Source organism: Crassostrea angulata, chromosome 6, assembly GCF_025612915.1.
Source record: "Crassostrea angulata isolate pt1a10 chromosome 6, ASM2561291v2, whole genome shotgun sequence".
Lineage (NCBI taxonomy): Eukaryota > Metazoa > Mollusca > Bivalvia > Ostreida > Ostreidae > Magallana > Magallana angulata.
This window is the reverse complement of record NC_069116.1, coordinates 51,592,870-51,607,740: the sequence shown is the minus strand read 5'-3', so window position 1 is coordinate 51,607,740 and position 14,871 is coordinate 51,592,870. Positions and strand designations below refer to the sequence as shown.

General features: G+C 32.4%; 1 protein-coding gene across 3 annotated transcripts; it reads left to right on the top strand.

The window, feature by feature from the left end:
• Window positions 1-639: 639 nt before the first annotated feature.
• On the top strand, window positions 640-14,825 carry LOC128186909 (DDB1- and CUL4-associated factor 11-like). Of its 3 annotated transcripts, none has more exons than XM_052856883.1 (18): window positions 640-697; window positions 3,534-3,698; window positions 4,233-4,333; window positions 5,056-5,087; window positions 5,626-5,715; window positions 6,064-6,128; window positions 6,432-6,532; window positions 7,150-7,252; window positions 7,364-7,407; window positions 7,660-7,783; window positions 7,897-7,954; window positions 8,431-8,523; window positions 8,663-8,755; window positions 9,009-9,098; window positions 9,991-10,054; window positions 10,460-10,612; window positions 11,075-11,181; window positions 12,026-14,825. In XM_052856883.1, exons 2-18 carry the CDS (start codon window positions 3,574-3,576, stop codon window positions 12,212-12,214), a joined length of 1,632 nt encoding a protein of 543 aa, XP_052712843.1. In that variant the 5' UTR covers window positions 640-697; window positions 3,534-3,573; the 3' UTR covers window positions 12,215-14,825. The 3 variants fall into 3 exon arrangements, with proteins under 3 accessions (XP_052712843.1, XP_052712844.1, XP_052712842.1); XM_052856884.1 differs by lacking the exon at window positions 640-697 and adding an exon at window positions 750-1,277; XM_052856882.1 differs by lacking the exon at window positions 640-697 and adding an exon at window positions 1,330-1,585.
• Window positions 14,826-14,871: the final 46 nt, after the last annotated feature.

Sequence of the window (14,871 nt, the reverse complement as noted above, 5' to 3'; positions counted from 1 at the left end):
TTATCGCGGGAAATATAGCGCGAGTGCACTGTGACGTCATCCATGATTTTGTTCGTCTTTGTTTACGTTTCTCGACTCAATACGAAGGTATGGAAGCATGCAACAAATCTTTTGAGTCTAGCCAAAGCATATGCAGCACTCAAAACGTTTCTTTAAACTTTAAGTCGCCGTTAATTACGAGTTAAAAGTCGGCCATTTTTGGCATAGCACCACGGGTGAAAACATTAGAGAGCATTATGGGACGTAGACAAAAAAATTTGTTTGATGAACTGTAGGTTTAGCTCGTTCTTTTTCCCGCGCACACTGGTTCTTGGAGCTCGCTTCGCTCGCCGGCGCTGTGCGCCGGCGAGCTGCGCTCGCTATAATTCATTTGTACCTAGGTATAATTATTTAGAGATAGGTATAATTATTTACACCTATCTTCAATTCAATTGTACCTATCTTTAATTCAATTGTACCTATCTTTAATTCAATTGTACCTATCTTCAAATGATTTGAAGATAGGTACAATTAATTGAAGATAGGTACAATTATTTGAAGATAGGTACAAATATTTGAATATATGTTAATTTGGCGTTCCATATTTATAATATAAATATAAAGTCATTTTAAATATTCAGGTGAGCCAAACGGCACGTCAGCAATTGTGAAATTCGTGGAACGAGTTAACAAAATATCTATGGACAAGGAAGGTTGCGTATGTATGCTTTGTTTGTTGTCACATATCCTGACCTTTTCTCTTTTAATTGAATGAACTTGGAGAAAACCAAGGATCAGAATATCTACTCGACTCCTCACTGCACATTCTATGAATATACTGTACACTGCCAGAATCACACCCCCAATGTTTTTTTTTCTTTCCTCAAAGTAGGTCATTAAACAGGACCCCAAATACTTATTATAGGTGCAATGAACTGTGAATCTAATGCATGCTTGTGTACGTGATCTACTACGACCGATAAATAAACGATACGAATTAAGAGCATTTTTTAATCTTAAGGCCTATAGTTGCTAAAATTTCACTTTAGACTTGGAGATTCCTTGCAATTTAGATTGACAGCTTTTCCAGCCTTGCCAGTTTATGTGTTACATATTAGTACTATTATTAGATAACAAACACCCTTGGCCTGTCAAGAAACAAACCCGATGATAACAACCAGTAAACACAGTAGATATATTATTGTCTGTGGCAAGTGAACGTGAGGAAGAGGGAGATAGATTAAATTAGCTATACTATTGTAATACATCAGTGTGTCAAACTCAAGCTGGATTCTTTTGTAAGTTTGAATATTTCTCATTAGACTCATTTTGCTATGTGAACAGTTTTCCTTTTGATATATGGAAAATATTTCTTATGTCAGGGTTATATCACTATTATCATACGAAAGAGAATGTAAGAAGTAAAGACAACAAAACTCTGTTCCACATTGTGACTTGTTCATTGCCAACCCGTTTAGGAGCAATTTTCAGAACATGCTCGCTTACCCAAATATATATGGTTGCTGTGACCTAAATATAGCTTAAATTTATTTGGATTTTATTCAGCTAGGGCTTATGATTCAGTTTGGATTTTTTTCAATTCAGAGTAAGTTTATTTTATGTCAATTTTTCATTTATTCACCACTTTGCATTAGTGAATGCCCTTTATTGATAGAATCTAAGAAAAATGACAATTGGATCTTGTCCTTAGATATGATTACCATAACAAAGAAAAAATAGAAGACTGTAGATTGCAAATGACAGGATTGCATGTTCAAATGTTAAGATGTTTATTTTTTAAATTTTAATACCACAGTGTAAAATCTTTGCAATAATCTGCATTTGCCCATTCAGCTATGGATACAATGCGAAATGACTGCTATAGAGAAATTAAGTGATTAATTTTTTTCTATTTATTTTCAAATTCTTGTTTGCATATAAAAAAAGGTCTTTATGTAAAACATTATCTATGTATAATTACAGACATAACTATAAAAATATTAATAATAATAAATTATGATATCATATTTCATTTTTGCATGCAATTTGTCAATGTAACCAGGGGAAGTACCTTTCAGCCCGATAATTTCTTAGTTACCTTTTCTGTTTCTAAAGAACTTCAATGAATTGATTTCAGTTTATCTCTGCATGCATTAACTTTGTTAGAACTCTTTTAAAATTAAACTCAACAATCAAGGAGTAAGATTGCATTATGTTTTTAATGCAATTTTTTATTTCCATTTATGACATTTATGTCTATTTTAAAATTAAGTTATTTATAATGAAAGGACATTAAATTTTCAATGCAAGTTTTAAATTGATATATAGTTACTTTGGTTTCGTCATTATTTGTGGACATAAATTTACCTCAATTTAGTAATTTAAAAAAATCCAAGTATCAAGAATATGTAAATTCGTGACAATGATCATAATTATTAATATGTCAATGAGTTTAATATCAAATTGTACATTTGTACTGTACTTTGATGAAGATTTAATTCAAAGAATATTTATGAAACCACAGGACAAGCTTTTGTTGATGTACAGACATGTAACTATGGTGCATCAACAGTATACCTGCATAAAATTTTATTTAGTAAAGTAGCCAAACTAAGGTTATTGGGATTATTGAGTGACATTGCATATTGAAAAGATATGTGTCAAATTAAAGACACTCATGCAATAGAATAAAATGAACATTTTTAAAATATGAATGTTCACAGATATATCTAAAACAGTAAACAAATAAAAGTCTCTTGGTGAAAATAAATTACCGGAAATGATTGCTTGAAAAATTTTTGCATTAAAGACAGTTGATTATGAAAATACGTGAAAATTAAGAACTTTGTATGAATAACATAAATATAGGACTTTTATATATTATATATAGTGATGACTTGTTCTGACATCAGTCAATTAGGTTCTTAAATGCAAACTTCCAATAAGTGAGTTTTAACTGGGTTTTCCAAAGGAAAAATAAGGTTATTGAAATGGTGAAAATGGTGGGTGGGCAACAGGGCGGTTGGGTGGCTGCCAAAAGGGTAGCCTTATTGTACGGATAACTCCTCCTACAGTTTTCAAGTTAGAAAGTTGTTGTTTTGGGGATCAATTGTTCATCAGAGATGTGCATATTGCTTGGATTTTTAAGTTTTGATAATTTATGAAAAAAATACCAGTTGTTGAACTCAGTCATTTTCACTTAGAATATTGCTTATAGGGTACTCCATTTCTCTGGATATAAAGTAATATTTATCAATTCAGGATTGAAATGGATTATGAATACAGTTCACTGAATTGCTATAACATTGACAGCTTTTCACTTATTCTTCAATCTTTCTCAGTGTTTTGTTTTAGATTTGATATACTGTTAGTTTTCCTTAAAAATACAATTTTGAAATATAAAAGCTCCTGATTTTATTTTTATTGTGCCACTATTCATTTCTGTGAGATTAATAAACAGCTTAATTTCTTAATTTTAGAACTTAAATTTAATTTTTAATGTGAAATGCAGATTAAAATATCTTTTATTGATTGATTATATTTTAACATTTCAGCTTGCTAGATTTTGCATAGCAGTTTACCAGGTATGACTATATGGGGACCAATAACTCCACGCACCAACCTAGAATGAGTTTTTCTGAAACTGATTCTAGACCATCCACCAGTCATCAAGAGGAGCCTCAAGATGTACAAGCAATTCTAGCTTATCTTATCCGTAGGTAAGTCAGAAAAAATAAGTAAAAACAAAACTGTGTGTCAAGGATACTGAAGTGTAATAAAAAACTGTCAAAATTGAGATGCCTTTTAATGCTTTTGTCACAATATCTACACCCACGTGCCGAAAGTATGGCTATTTATTCTTTTTTCCCTATTTATTTCATTGAAAACGAGACTTATTAAGTTACATTTCATATTGATACAATTTTTAACACATTTTAAAAAAAATGGTCCATTTTGCTTGTTGATGGGTATGCACTGAATGATTGCTAACAAGTGTAGGTTTAAATCTCATAAAGATGTTCATTTTGTATGCAGTTTCTTCTATGTGCATCTTCGTTTCCTTAAAATTCAGTACCCTTTGAATTCATAATGAAATACTTACAGTTTCAGTGATATTTTAAAAACATTTTAGCACTGCTTTCGCATTTTGTGTACCAGACACAAAAAAGGTGGAAATGTTTGAATTATCACAGATTCCCGTTAGAAGGTAATTGTACTGTAGATTAATCTCTTGTTTCTTTTTCTGCTTACAGTGGCCAGGTTAGAATTCTGACGAACGACGAGGATGATGTAGACAGTAAGGAGGAGGACTCGGATGGGTGTGAGTTTTACGGTCCAGCCAGGCCTCCACAAGGTAATACACTGCTTCTTATTAATATGGGAGTAAATAATTACTGTATATAGTGAAATATTCGCTCCCGTTTTATTTTTTACCCTTTCGCCTTCATTGTCAGTGGTTCAATTTAAGAACAGGCAAATTGCAATCTATCAGATTATATCACTCTTTAAACACAACTGTGTCAGGGTGAAATCAAGATGGGGCAAAACTGTTTGCAAGTGTAGAAGTGTAGAAAATTACACGGGGTGAAAATAACCCTGTATACAGTATCGGTATATTGTTTACAAATTTACAGGCCTTCAAAAGATAGTCTAGTGCTTCTTACTGGTAGGGGAATAAAAGATTTCGATATTTTTCAAATACAAATGTACATGTAATTAAGACTCAAATACTTTGTAGTTTTACAAATTTTCATTCTTGATTTTATTTTATTAAAACACCTTTCCCAAAGTTGGAAGCTTGTATTTCGATCTTTTCAAAACTGCTGCCATTTAATGGATAAGTAATAGGTCTCATATAGTTGCCTCCCCATGTGCTTTAAACAAGAATGAATGCAAATATGATAGACTGTTAAAATAAAGAATTGGTTTTATATAAAATAACTTTCTCCCCTCTCCTCCTGATTATCATGTAATATAAATACATGTACTGGCATGTATTCCTCTCAACAAATATAACAGCATAAAAAATGAAGCACATTGCAGTACGTGTATCAAATTTTCCTTTTGTTCTTACAGAGGATCCACACCCTAATACTGAAGAATTAGATGTGAGTATAGAGGCTGGTCTGCATGGCTAAGATTTCCTTATTTTCTTCAAATTCCTTGGCTGTAATCACAATGTCATAGATTGACTGTCAACATTTTCAAGGTCATGTAAAAACCCTGATCAAGTTTTATTTTGTAATTCGATCTTACTTTGTATTATCTCTTGACAATACAACTTTGTGGGGGATTAGGATCAGGACACCATTTTACAAAAGAAATAAGAACAAAAGGAAGATAAAGATATAAGTAAATTATGTCACAAGAGATTGATATAAATTACTTGTACTGTTATACATATTGTTACATAATGTTATAGTTTTACTTGAATAGACAATTTGAATTCAAGTTTTTTTTTAGTATAAGAATTAAACCACATTATACTTTTAAGTTCTTTTGTAAAATTCAATCTCCCAATTATGGATAGCCTAAGATGGTCAGTAGGTTTGCTAAAATTTTTAAGATTTAAGTGAAACCTTTAAACGTTTTTTGCTACCTAACAATTGCGAAGTAAGAATGTTTAATAGTTAGTATCTGTTGCAGAGGAGTGATATTAAAGAGGAGATAATGCGGTCGTCTGGACGGGCAACCAAGAGAGACATGAAGCCCACTGTATTACACATGTTGCAAAATGTATGTTACATAGAGATGTATGCTTTATTTATTGACTGTTTAAAAAATGATTTTGTTTGGTGAATAAGTCATAACCTGCTTACCTTTAAGAAAATTAAATCAGATACATGTACATGTTTTTTTCATTGCCTTTGTTATACATCAAAAGTGATACATTGGCATCTTTTCATTTTGATTTCTTTTTATAATTCATAGTTTGCCTACGAAAATATTCTAAAAGAATAATTTCTCTGATACATAGCACATGAATAGATGCTAAAAATCAGGCATTGTAACATGATTGTACAAAGTCATGAATCCTTAAGACGTTGAATCTGATGTTCCTTTCTGTCTGTTTACATTATACAGAGGGAGATGGGTAGGAACAAGAAGCAGCAGTTTACCCTGGAGGATCAGAGGGTCATCAACTGCCAGTGAGTGTCATGGAAACCTTCTTATCCCAGATAAACTGATTTGATTCACATTCATTAAGTTTCTTTGGTCTCTGGATCTTCAAAAATGAACATGAGAGTTACACGTACACTGCACAAAACGTGGACGAATCAGATGTGGAAAAATTCAGAACTCAAATGTTTTGTTAGAAAGTTGTAAATGATTAAGGCTATTGTCATAGATTGTTTTATTGATAATTATGGCAAATAACTAGCCAAGTACAAATTAAATTTTGTTTTACCATAATGTAAGCATTTATCAAAGTCATGGCTGCTTTGTTTCAGGTACCTGCCAAATCAGATGAGTGTAATGGCTAACTACAGACATAAAACCTTCTGTGGAACCTACTCCAAATCTGGCAACATATTCCTTTCTGCATCACAAGGTATTGCTATTGTTGCTTTTTATTGCATTATACAGAGTATTGTTGTTGGTACTTTTTATTGAGAACATGCATATATAAGTATTTTTACAGTATCTATCTTATGCATGTATTTGGATGATTTCAATATGGGACAAAACCGTTTGCAAGTGTATAAGGGCAAATAATAACATGGGGTGAAAATAACCATGTATACAGTATGTGGACAGTTCCAGCATTAACATTAAGTGATATTATTTGACATTGGTCTTTCTTAATCATATTCTTGATTGCTGTGTTGAATTATTTGTCAATGATGTTCATTTGTCCCCTCCCAGATTATCTTTTTACCAAAATGTATATCACTAATTCAAAATGCCTGAGCTCCAAACATGTACATTTGCTGTGACATTGGCAATACTACAGTTGCAATTTGTGTGATTGAAATTTATTAATTTTGAGAATTAGAATAAAAATATGCCTCTGTATTTTTTCATTGCTTTTATATGTGTTAAAGTGGATAAAAGCATATATATAATTTTTGATTGGTTTTGGCATATTCTTTGGCATATGTATGGATACCTGTATCTGTCTAGTAAAAAAAAACAACCATTAATGCTTAGAAATTTTGTTTGAAACAGATCAAAATATCCGGATATATAATACTGAGGATGATAACTTTGATCTGATAAAAAGAATAAGAGCACGAGACGTGGGATGGAGTGTTCTTGATACGGCATTCAGGTAATAAATTACGATAAGGAATCAGTCCAAAGATAAAAATACGGTCACTTTCGCATTATTTTCTTTCTATTGATCTAATGTGATATTGAAAAGACATTTTTTCTTCTCCAGTCCTGATGGGAATTACCTGATATACTCCAGCTGGTCTGATGCAAGTGAGTTCTTTTAATGTTTCTTGTGAAAAAATGTCAGTTTCCTTTTTAAAATTAAATTACCAAAATGTTTATAAAAGAACTCAAATTTTAATTTTAAAGTATGTTAATTAAAGTGTGAATTAAAGATTTCACAATTTATCAAATTATGTCCGTAAAATTGAATGACCAAAATACATACATATATTTATAAAAAGTTTAATTTGTATACAAGAATGTGTTAATGTATATTAAACTGTGTCTGGGTTTTACCAGTTCATCTATGCAACATCCATGGTGATTACGAGACTCACATCCCCCTACCTCTGAATCCCAGGACTCACAGTTTTGCCATTTTCTCCTTGACTTTTTCATCGGATAACACTGAAATTCTTGGAGGGTATATATTTTTCATTTGTAAATTTGTTTGTTTAACCAAGAAAATATGTGGCTTTATTTGAAATCCCTATATAAGTGTGAATTTCATTTGAAATTTGTACATTTTAATTACAGAGCCAATGATGGGTGTCTGTATGTGTATGACAGAGAAAGTAACAGTAGAACATTGAAGGTAAGGAATAGTCAGTACTAACCTACATGTATCTGTAATGGAAGCTTATCAAAGTACATTGTGAGTGAGAAATAGTCAGTACTAACCTACATGTATCTGTAATGGAAGCTTATCAAAGTACATTGTGAGTGAGAAATAGTCAGTACTAACCTACATGTATCTGTAATGGAAGCTTATCAAAGTACATTGTGAGTGAGAAATAGTCAGTACTAACCTACATGTATCTGTAATGGAAGCTTATCAAAGTACAATGTACATTGTGAGTGAGATTTGATATTTACAATTGACCTATTTCTATTTTCACTAATGGGATGGATAAAACTGATTCAAATTAAAATAGTTTATTTGTGCATTGTTACAGAAGCGAGCACTTGAATGAATTGATTTATTAATATGAAATGTCTGGGTTTTTTTCATTCTTGTATACAAACAACCAAATGAAAGACAGTTTACATGTACTTGGTTACATTTGACAGATCGCTGCTCATGATGACGATGTGAATGCTGTGGCCTTTGCTGACGATTCGTCACACATACTGTTCAGTGGGGGAGATGATGGATTGTGTCGGGTAAGAACTGAATGGGATCAAAAGTCTGTGTCTATGGGCAACTCAGTAAAACCTTATTCGGTATAATTAAGTAGTAATTTTAGCTTGTACAGTTTGGGGACTCTAATACACTGGTATATTTCTTTTGATTGATTGACAGGTGTGGGATCGTCGAACCCTAAAGGAGTCCAGTCCAGAACCAGTTGGGACGTTTGCTGGTCACCTAGACGGAATTACTTACATCGACTCAAAGGTAGGAGAATAGGGTCTTTTCTACTACTTCTTATGCAGTTTTGATAATAAAATGTATTTGATTCATATTAAATGTTGTAGCTTTGTTCTATACATTGTTCTAAAGAGAGAAAATGAATTATGAAATGAAGCATTATAGCTGTATTTAACGGTAATGATAAAGCTTATTCTTTTCCATTGTATTGTATTTTCCTACAAAGTGTTTAGAATTACAAGGGAAATAATGCATAATGATCATCTTTACTGTTCTTCAGGGAGATGCTAGGTTCCTCATATCTAACTCCAAAGATCAGACGATCAAATTGTGGGATGTCAGGAAATTCTCACCCTCAGTGGGAGTAGAGGTAGGTGAATAATCAAACACAGAGAAAGATGTCCTTGGTGATCTTACCCCTTGCTCAAACTTTTAGTTTCATACCATTATACACAGATACAAGTACATGCATACTGTACATACATGCTGTATTATGCAGGAACATGTATGTTTTGAAGCAAGTATCCTCTTTCCATTTCTTTCCATTATTCATGTATTACTGAGTAGTTTCAAAGCTTTTTCCATTTCCATCACTGAGTTGTAATTAAGCCGTTGTTCTAAAACCTCAACCCTTTCAACCGCAAGACTTTTGAGAAGGAAACTGAAGGTTAATATCAGAACTTGACCTTTGTTCCAAAATCTGACCTGCTCTACTTCAGATGTACATATAGGTCTATGGTTGGTTAGCTTAGTGTACCGGGTATATGGATTTGATCTGGTCTGTTTGTTTAGCAGTCCATCTGTTTATCCATCTACCTCATTAACATCATAATATTTACAGGATTGGGTTTTTAAAAAAATTAAGGTTCCAAAATAAAATGTGTAGGTGGTCATTTATTTATAAAGTATTTATATTTTTTTTTGCACATTTTTTGCACATTTTTTTTTTTTTTATTTATAGGGTAAGAGGTTTTGTGTTCTTTGTTCATCTTGTATAGTTTCTATGAATTAAGAGAAGCAACAAGGAATGTTTTTCCAGAAAATATTTTTCATAATTACTACTACAACTAATGATAATTGCTAGTCTACAATATTGATTGATACTGGTACATCAGTTGTATTGATCTGTTTATTAAATCAAAACTTTTTGACTGGAAATTAGAATTAAAATTTTTTGAATGAACATGCATACATGATTTGAATGAGTACTCAACTCCTATATATATATATACATGTACAACAGTCTACATAAACATTTTCAGGCAACAAAGAAGGCTGTGGCCAAACAGAACTGGGACTACAGATGGGAGCAGGTGCCCAGCTCAGGTCTGTCAGTCAAATAATGTCTGAAAACCATATTGATTTAAACCCTTGTACAATAATATATGTAATTTCTACATGTACTTGGGAAAGTTTAGCTTCTTTAAAAGGTTTTCTATTAGCACTCTTTAAGTGTTATTATTTCCAATGTAAACTTACTGTGAACTTTATTAAACCCTAAGTGTTAGTGTTTTTTGGCTATTGCCTAGAGTTAGAGAATATTTTGAACTTCTCAGAAACTACAGGAAATATTTACATTCTGATGCTATAGGATTTGATGATTAATTTGTGGTGGAATTCATAACAAGAAAGGCAGCCTTTTCTATCTGGGAACTGGTTGGGCCTTAGGGTTTAACTTAAAATAGATTGGATGATATGAAAGAGGAATTTCACTGAAACTTTTCTTTGCAGTGTCCAAGAAGAGGAGGATTGAAGGAGATTCCTCAGTGATGACGTACAGAGGACACTCAGTTCTGCACACCTTGATCAGGTGTCACTTCTCACCTGAGTACACCACCGGTCAGCGGTATATCTATACAGGCTGTGCCACCGGGGCTCTCGTCAGTAAGTCAAGCTAGGAGTGAGGCTCATCTTGCCACATTGATGTTATGTTTAATGCAAAAACACTGCTATGATTCAACAAATTTTTTTTTACTATTTCCCTGATGACATGGGATTTTATATATGCAAATATCTTGCTTGAATTATAGGTTAAAATGCGTGAAATTCCTACAGGTTAAAATATGTGAAATTTAACAAAATATTACTAATCACACAATGCAATTAAAAAATATTGCATATTTATGAAATGACATATCTGAAATACTGCACATTGTAAAAATATGGATTGTTTCTGATAATTTTAAGTAACTGGTAAAAGCATTTCATGAAATGTCGTTTGATATTCATGCCATCACATCCTAACATTGACATAACAAAACATCAAATAATAAAGTTACTCAAAATTTACATGTTTAATTAACATTTATTCCAGCAAGGATTTACATGCATATCATTTTATTTCAGTCTTTGATCTGCTGACAGGGAAAGTGGTCTCCAGACTAAAGGGCCACAACCAGTGTACAAGGGATGTGTCATGGCACCCTTATAAGAATATCATTATGACCTCTTCAGTAAGTAGGAAATAATGAAAATATAGCAGCTCCTAGGCTCTGTGTTAACTGAGCTTTAGTGCTCTTTTTATGAAAAGACAATCCTAAACATTTTTTAAAATTATAGGGAAACTATGTGTATTGTTAGAAGTGAAAGATGGGATAATGAGTATCCCAAAATCATAAAAGTTCTGATCCTTGAGTCAGGGAATCTGATGTTAGGGTGTGGTATTACTGTTTACAGTGCTGGCAGAGTAAATGCTGAATTCTAAAATAAAAATTTACATCTCTACTCAGTGTTATCTAACAAGCAAACTGAGTGCATAGTATAGATTTGCAAGAAAGTTACATGTACTATCAAAGTTCTAAAATTCATGAGGGTCTGCATTTAGCGAAGTGGATCGTAAACCCTTGGCTAGCAAAGATGGAGGGTCTGAAGATTTGATGATAGAAAAACTCTTTTGATCAGGGAGAAAAAATTAAAAGAATTCCATTTTATTCAAATCTACATCCCACACTTAGTAATATACATATACAATAGCTTAGATACTGTCACAACTGCTATTTTCTGTTCTATTTCCGCTCTATTTTTCACGTTTTAAACAGTTTTAATTTAAAAATCAGAAACAAGTAGAAAAAAATATAACTATCTCTGCAAAGATTTATTTATGTAACACCTACAAATTTTAACTACAAGAAATAATAATTTTATTATTTAATCGCTTGCCCGCTCGTACCTTTTTTCACTGGATGTCAGACAAACAAGAAATTAAATTGGCCTATTAATGTGGCCTATTAAAGTATTCAACTACTTGTTAAAGAGTACTGACTGTGATGTAATGGTCTCTGATCTTCTGTTTCCCAGTGGGACGGCACGGTCAAGAAGTGGGACTACCAGCATCAGGAGGAGGAGGAGGAGTACCCCGAGGAGAGCACGGAATCGGATGATTCGGACGACGCCACCAAGAGGCGAAAGTGTCAAAAAGGGACAAAATGCACACAGGCATTGAAAAGACAGACGAGGTGCACAAATCGGCAAGGACTTTTCAATTGAATACATGGAATTTCTAAGAAATATGTTTGGAACATTGCTCAAGCAGGAGAATTAGAAATGTGAACTTTATCCTGTTTGTTATTTACATTTACTGACTGATTCGGAGAAACTTGTCTGCATAAAACGGCATTTTATGTGTGGATGTCGGCATGTTGGATTTTAATGTTGATCACATCATGTTGAAGTCATGTAATACACAAGACCTAGATCATGCTGTGATTCATGCAAGGAGCTTTAGATATTTGTATATGGACACGTTTCTTCTTTCATTTATCCTTCCTTTCATCAGGGATATACAATGAAGTTTTAAGATGCACAGTATTTTCTATACCGGTACATTATGTACTGTGTACATTGTGTTATAATTGTAAAATGACAGGTTTTCCAAATCTTCATGCTTGCATATACACATAACTGAATGATTTAGTTTCTCTGTCTTATCTACATCAATTATGGGTCTTTCATCATCAAGTACCGGTAACAGTATTGATTGGTTAAAACATCAGTATTTCTTTAAAAACGGCACTAACTCCTTAAACATACATCTATAATGTCAATACATGTAATTGAAAATCAAAAATGTGTTGTGAAAAAATTTGGATCAAATGATTTGAACTACATTTCGGCTACATTGTTTAATTATACAGTCATTATTTATGTTTAGACAGATTCCTGAGGGATAAAATGTACCATTTAGCTTGTGAGAGAATGTTTCCTGCAAAACATCTATTCACTGGTACACTTCATTTTCCTTTAAAAAAATTATCAATGTTATGTGGTTGTATATGTATCTATAAGAAACGCACTGACCCATATTATGTGGAATCTATTGTGAAGCTGTTTGTATCCCACTCATGTTATGTATTGCAGGAGATTTGCTTGATCTTAGAGTGATGAAATCTCAAGGGTTGAGATATTGCAGTAAATTCCACCGACATCATCATGATTCTTTCTTTTCCTTCCTTCAAGTTTTGCTTGGCTTTATTAATGTTGGCTTCATTTTTTAACATTTAGTGATAATTTTGTTAACATTTTCTTTGGAAAACTTAAATTACCTCTTTGTATGGAAATCCAGTCAAAAGAAAATGTGTTGTAATTTGCAGGTTTTTTTTATTTTGAATCTTGCTGTGTGTGTTAAAAACTTTGGGTCTTAAATCTATTATATAGAATTTCTTTTCTGAATTTGGATCTCACAGTATGAATCAGAAGTAGAAAAAAGCATGCTCTTTACCATGATGGTCAATTAGTGATTAAAGAACACTAGTTAATTTGATTTGTTTGGAAGGCAAAGAAATTTGAAAATAGAATTGGAACTTGAGAGAGATTCGTACTGATCAGAGAAACCATTGTAGGCCAGTATGAGTTGTAAAAGCTGGAGTATCTTTTTTGTCTTTTGATGTCCTTGTACCTTTTGTTGTATGATGAAGATTTTTGTAAAGATACGTTTGACGCCATGTTCTGTAATTTGCCATGTCTAGCTGTGTTACAATGGCATTGTTATTAAGTTTGGCCATTTTTTGTTTTTATTCTTAGAATAGGAAATTTTTTTTTGTGTATTATTATTATTTAACTTATGTTCATTTTGATATAATATTTATTGCTATTTAACAGTTAACAATGGCTAATGATACAGCAAATGTTGTCAACATTATTGACGCCTACTTTGCTTGGAAGTTATGAGCTATAACGATTGGGTACCCCATCTATGTGTGTAGTGTCAAGTCCATCAGGTGTCAATCAAAGCAGAGAAAATGTGTGTAGGGTACAAAGTTCTATATTCATGCAGGTGTGCAAATATACATATAGGTACATGTACATGGGTATATTTATAGTGATTTCAAATTACTTCTGTGTTTTAAGTTTTTCAAATGTTTTTTTTTCTTTTTTTTTTCGAAAATAAGAAATGAAAAAAAAAATCTGTGTCCTCAACGAAGACACCCAATTAAGCTAGTTTGATAGAGTTGAAATATTTATCAGTATACTCCCCACCAATTATTACAGGAAAAGTATGATAACAAATCTAAACATTCATGTTTGAACATGTTTGCAGTTAAGGAAGCTACAGACTTTATAACCTGATGTCACTTGAATTTGATTTAATTTTTTTCATCTTCATGTTCGAAATAAGTAATAAATGGTAAAATGATACAACAATTTAATGTGATGAGGAAGTTGATCAAGTACTACATATACATACAATGTAGGTAGGTCTTTTAACAAAATAAACTGTTAAAGCCTGTTTGAGTTTATGTGCATGTACCAGTGTACATGTAGTTCATAATCGTCTGTTACAGTGGGCTCAGACATCTGTTGCTGTGGGCTTGGATATATAGGGGCTAAATGGAATCAGGAGTCGGGGCAAATCAGATGAATAAGTCCATGTGAAGTGTATCTCATGATCAGTGATATCTTCTGATATCTCAGATATCTAGAAGCTTATTGCATGGCGATCCGCTTCATTTGTTTATATAAGTCCCTTCTAAGGATTACCCATACCACTAATTGTACATAGATATATATTCAACATTGATATTATGGATTTTTCGATGATTTTTGTTGTTGTTATTATTGATGAAAGAATGTTATTTAAACAATAAAACCAATGATTCATTTTGTTTGTTTGATTTTACATCTTGAAAGAAAGAATCTCAGAAAAA

What these genes read in the sequence shown, in the direction of transcription:
- LOC128186909 (XM_052856883.1), top strand. Translation starts at nt 3,574, where the DNA reads ATGGGGACCAATAACTCCACGCACCAACCTAGAATGAGTTTTTCTGAA. An exon ending in CTAGCTTATCTTATCCGTAG is followed by an intron (nt 3,699 to 4,232) that starts GTAAGTCAGAAA and finishes TTCTGCTTACAG; the next exon opens with TGGCCAGGTTAGAATTCTGA. An exon ending in ATATCATTATGACCTCTTCA is followed by an intron (nt 11,182 to 12,025) that starts GTAAGTAGGAAA and finishes TCTGTTTCCCAG; the next exon opens with TGGGACGGCACGGTCAAGAA.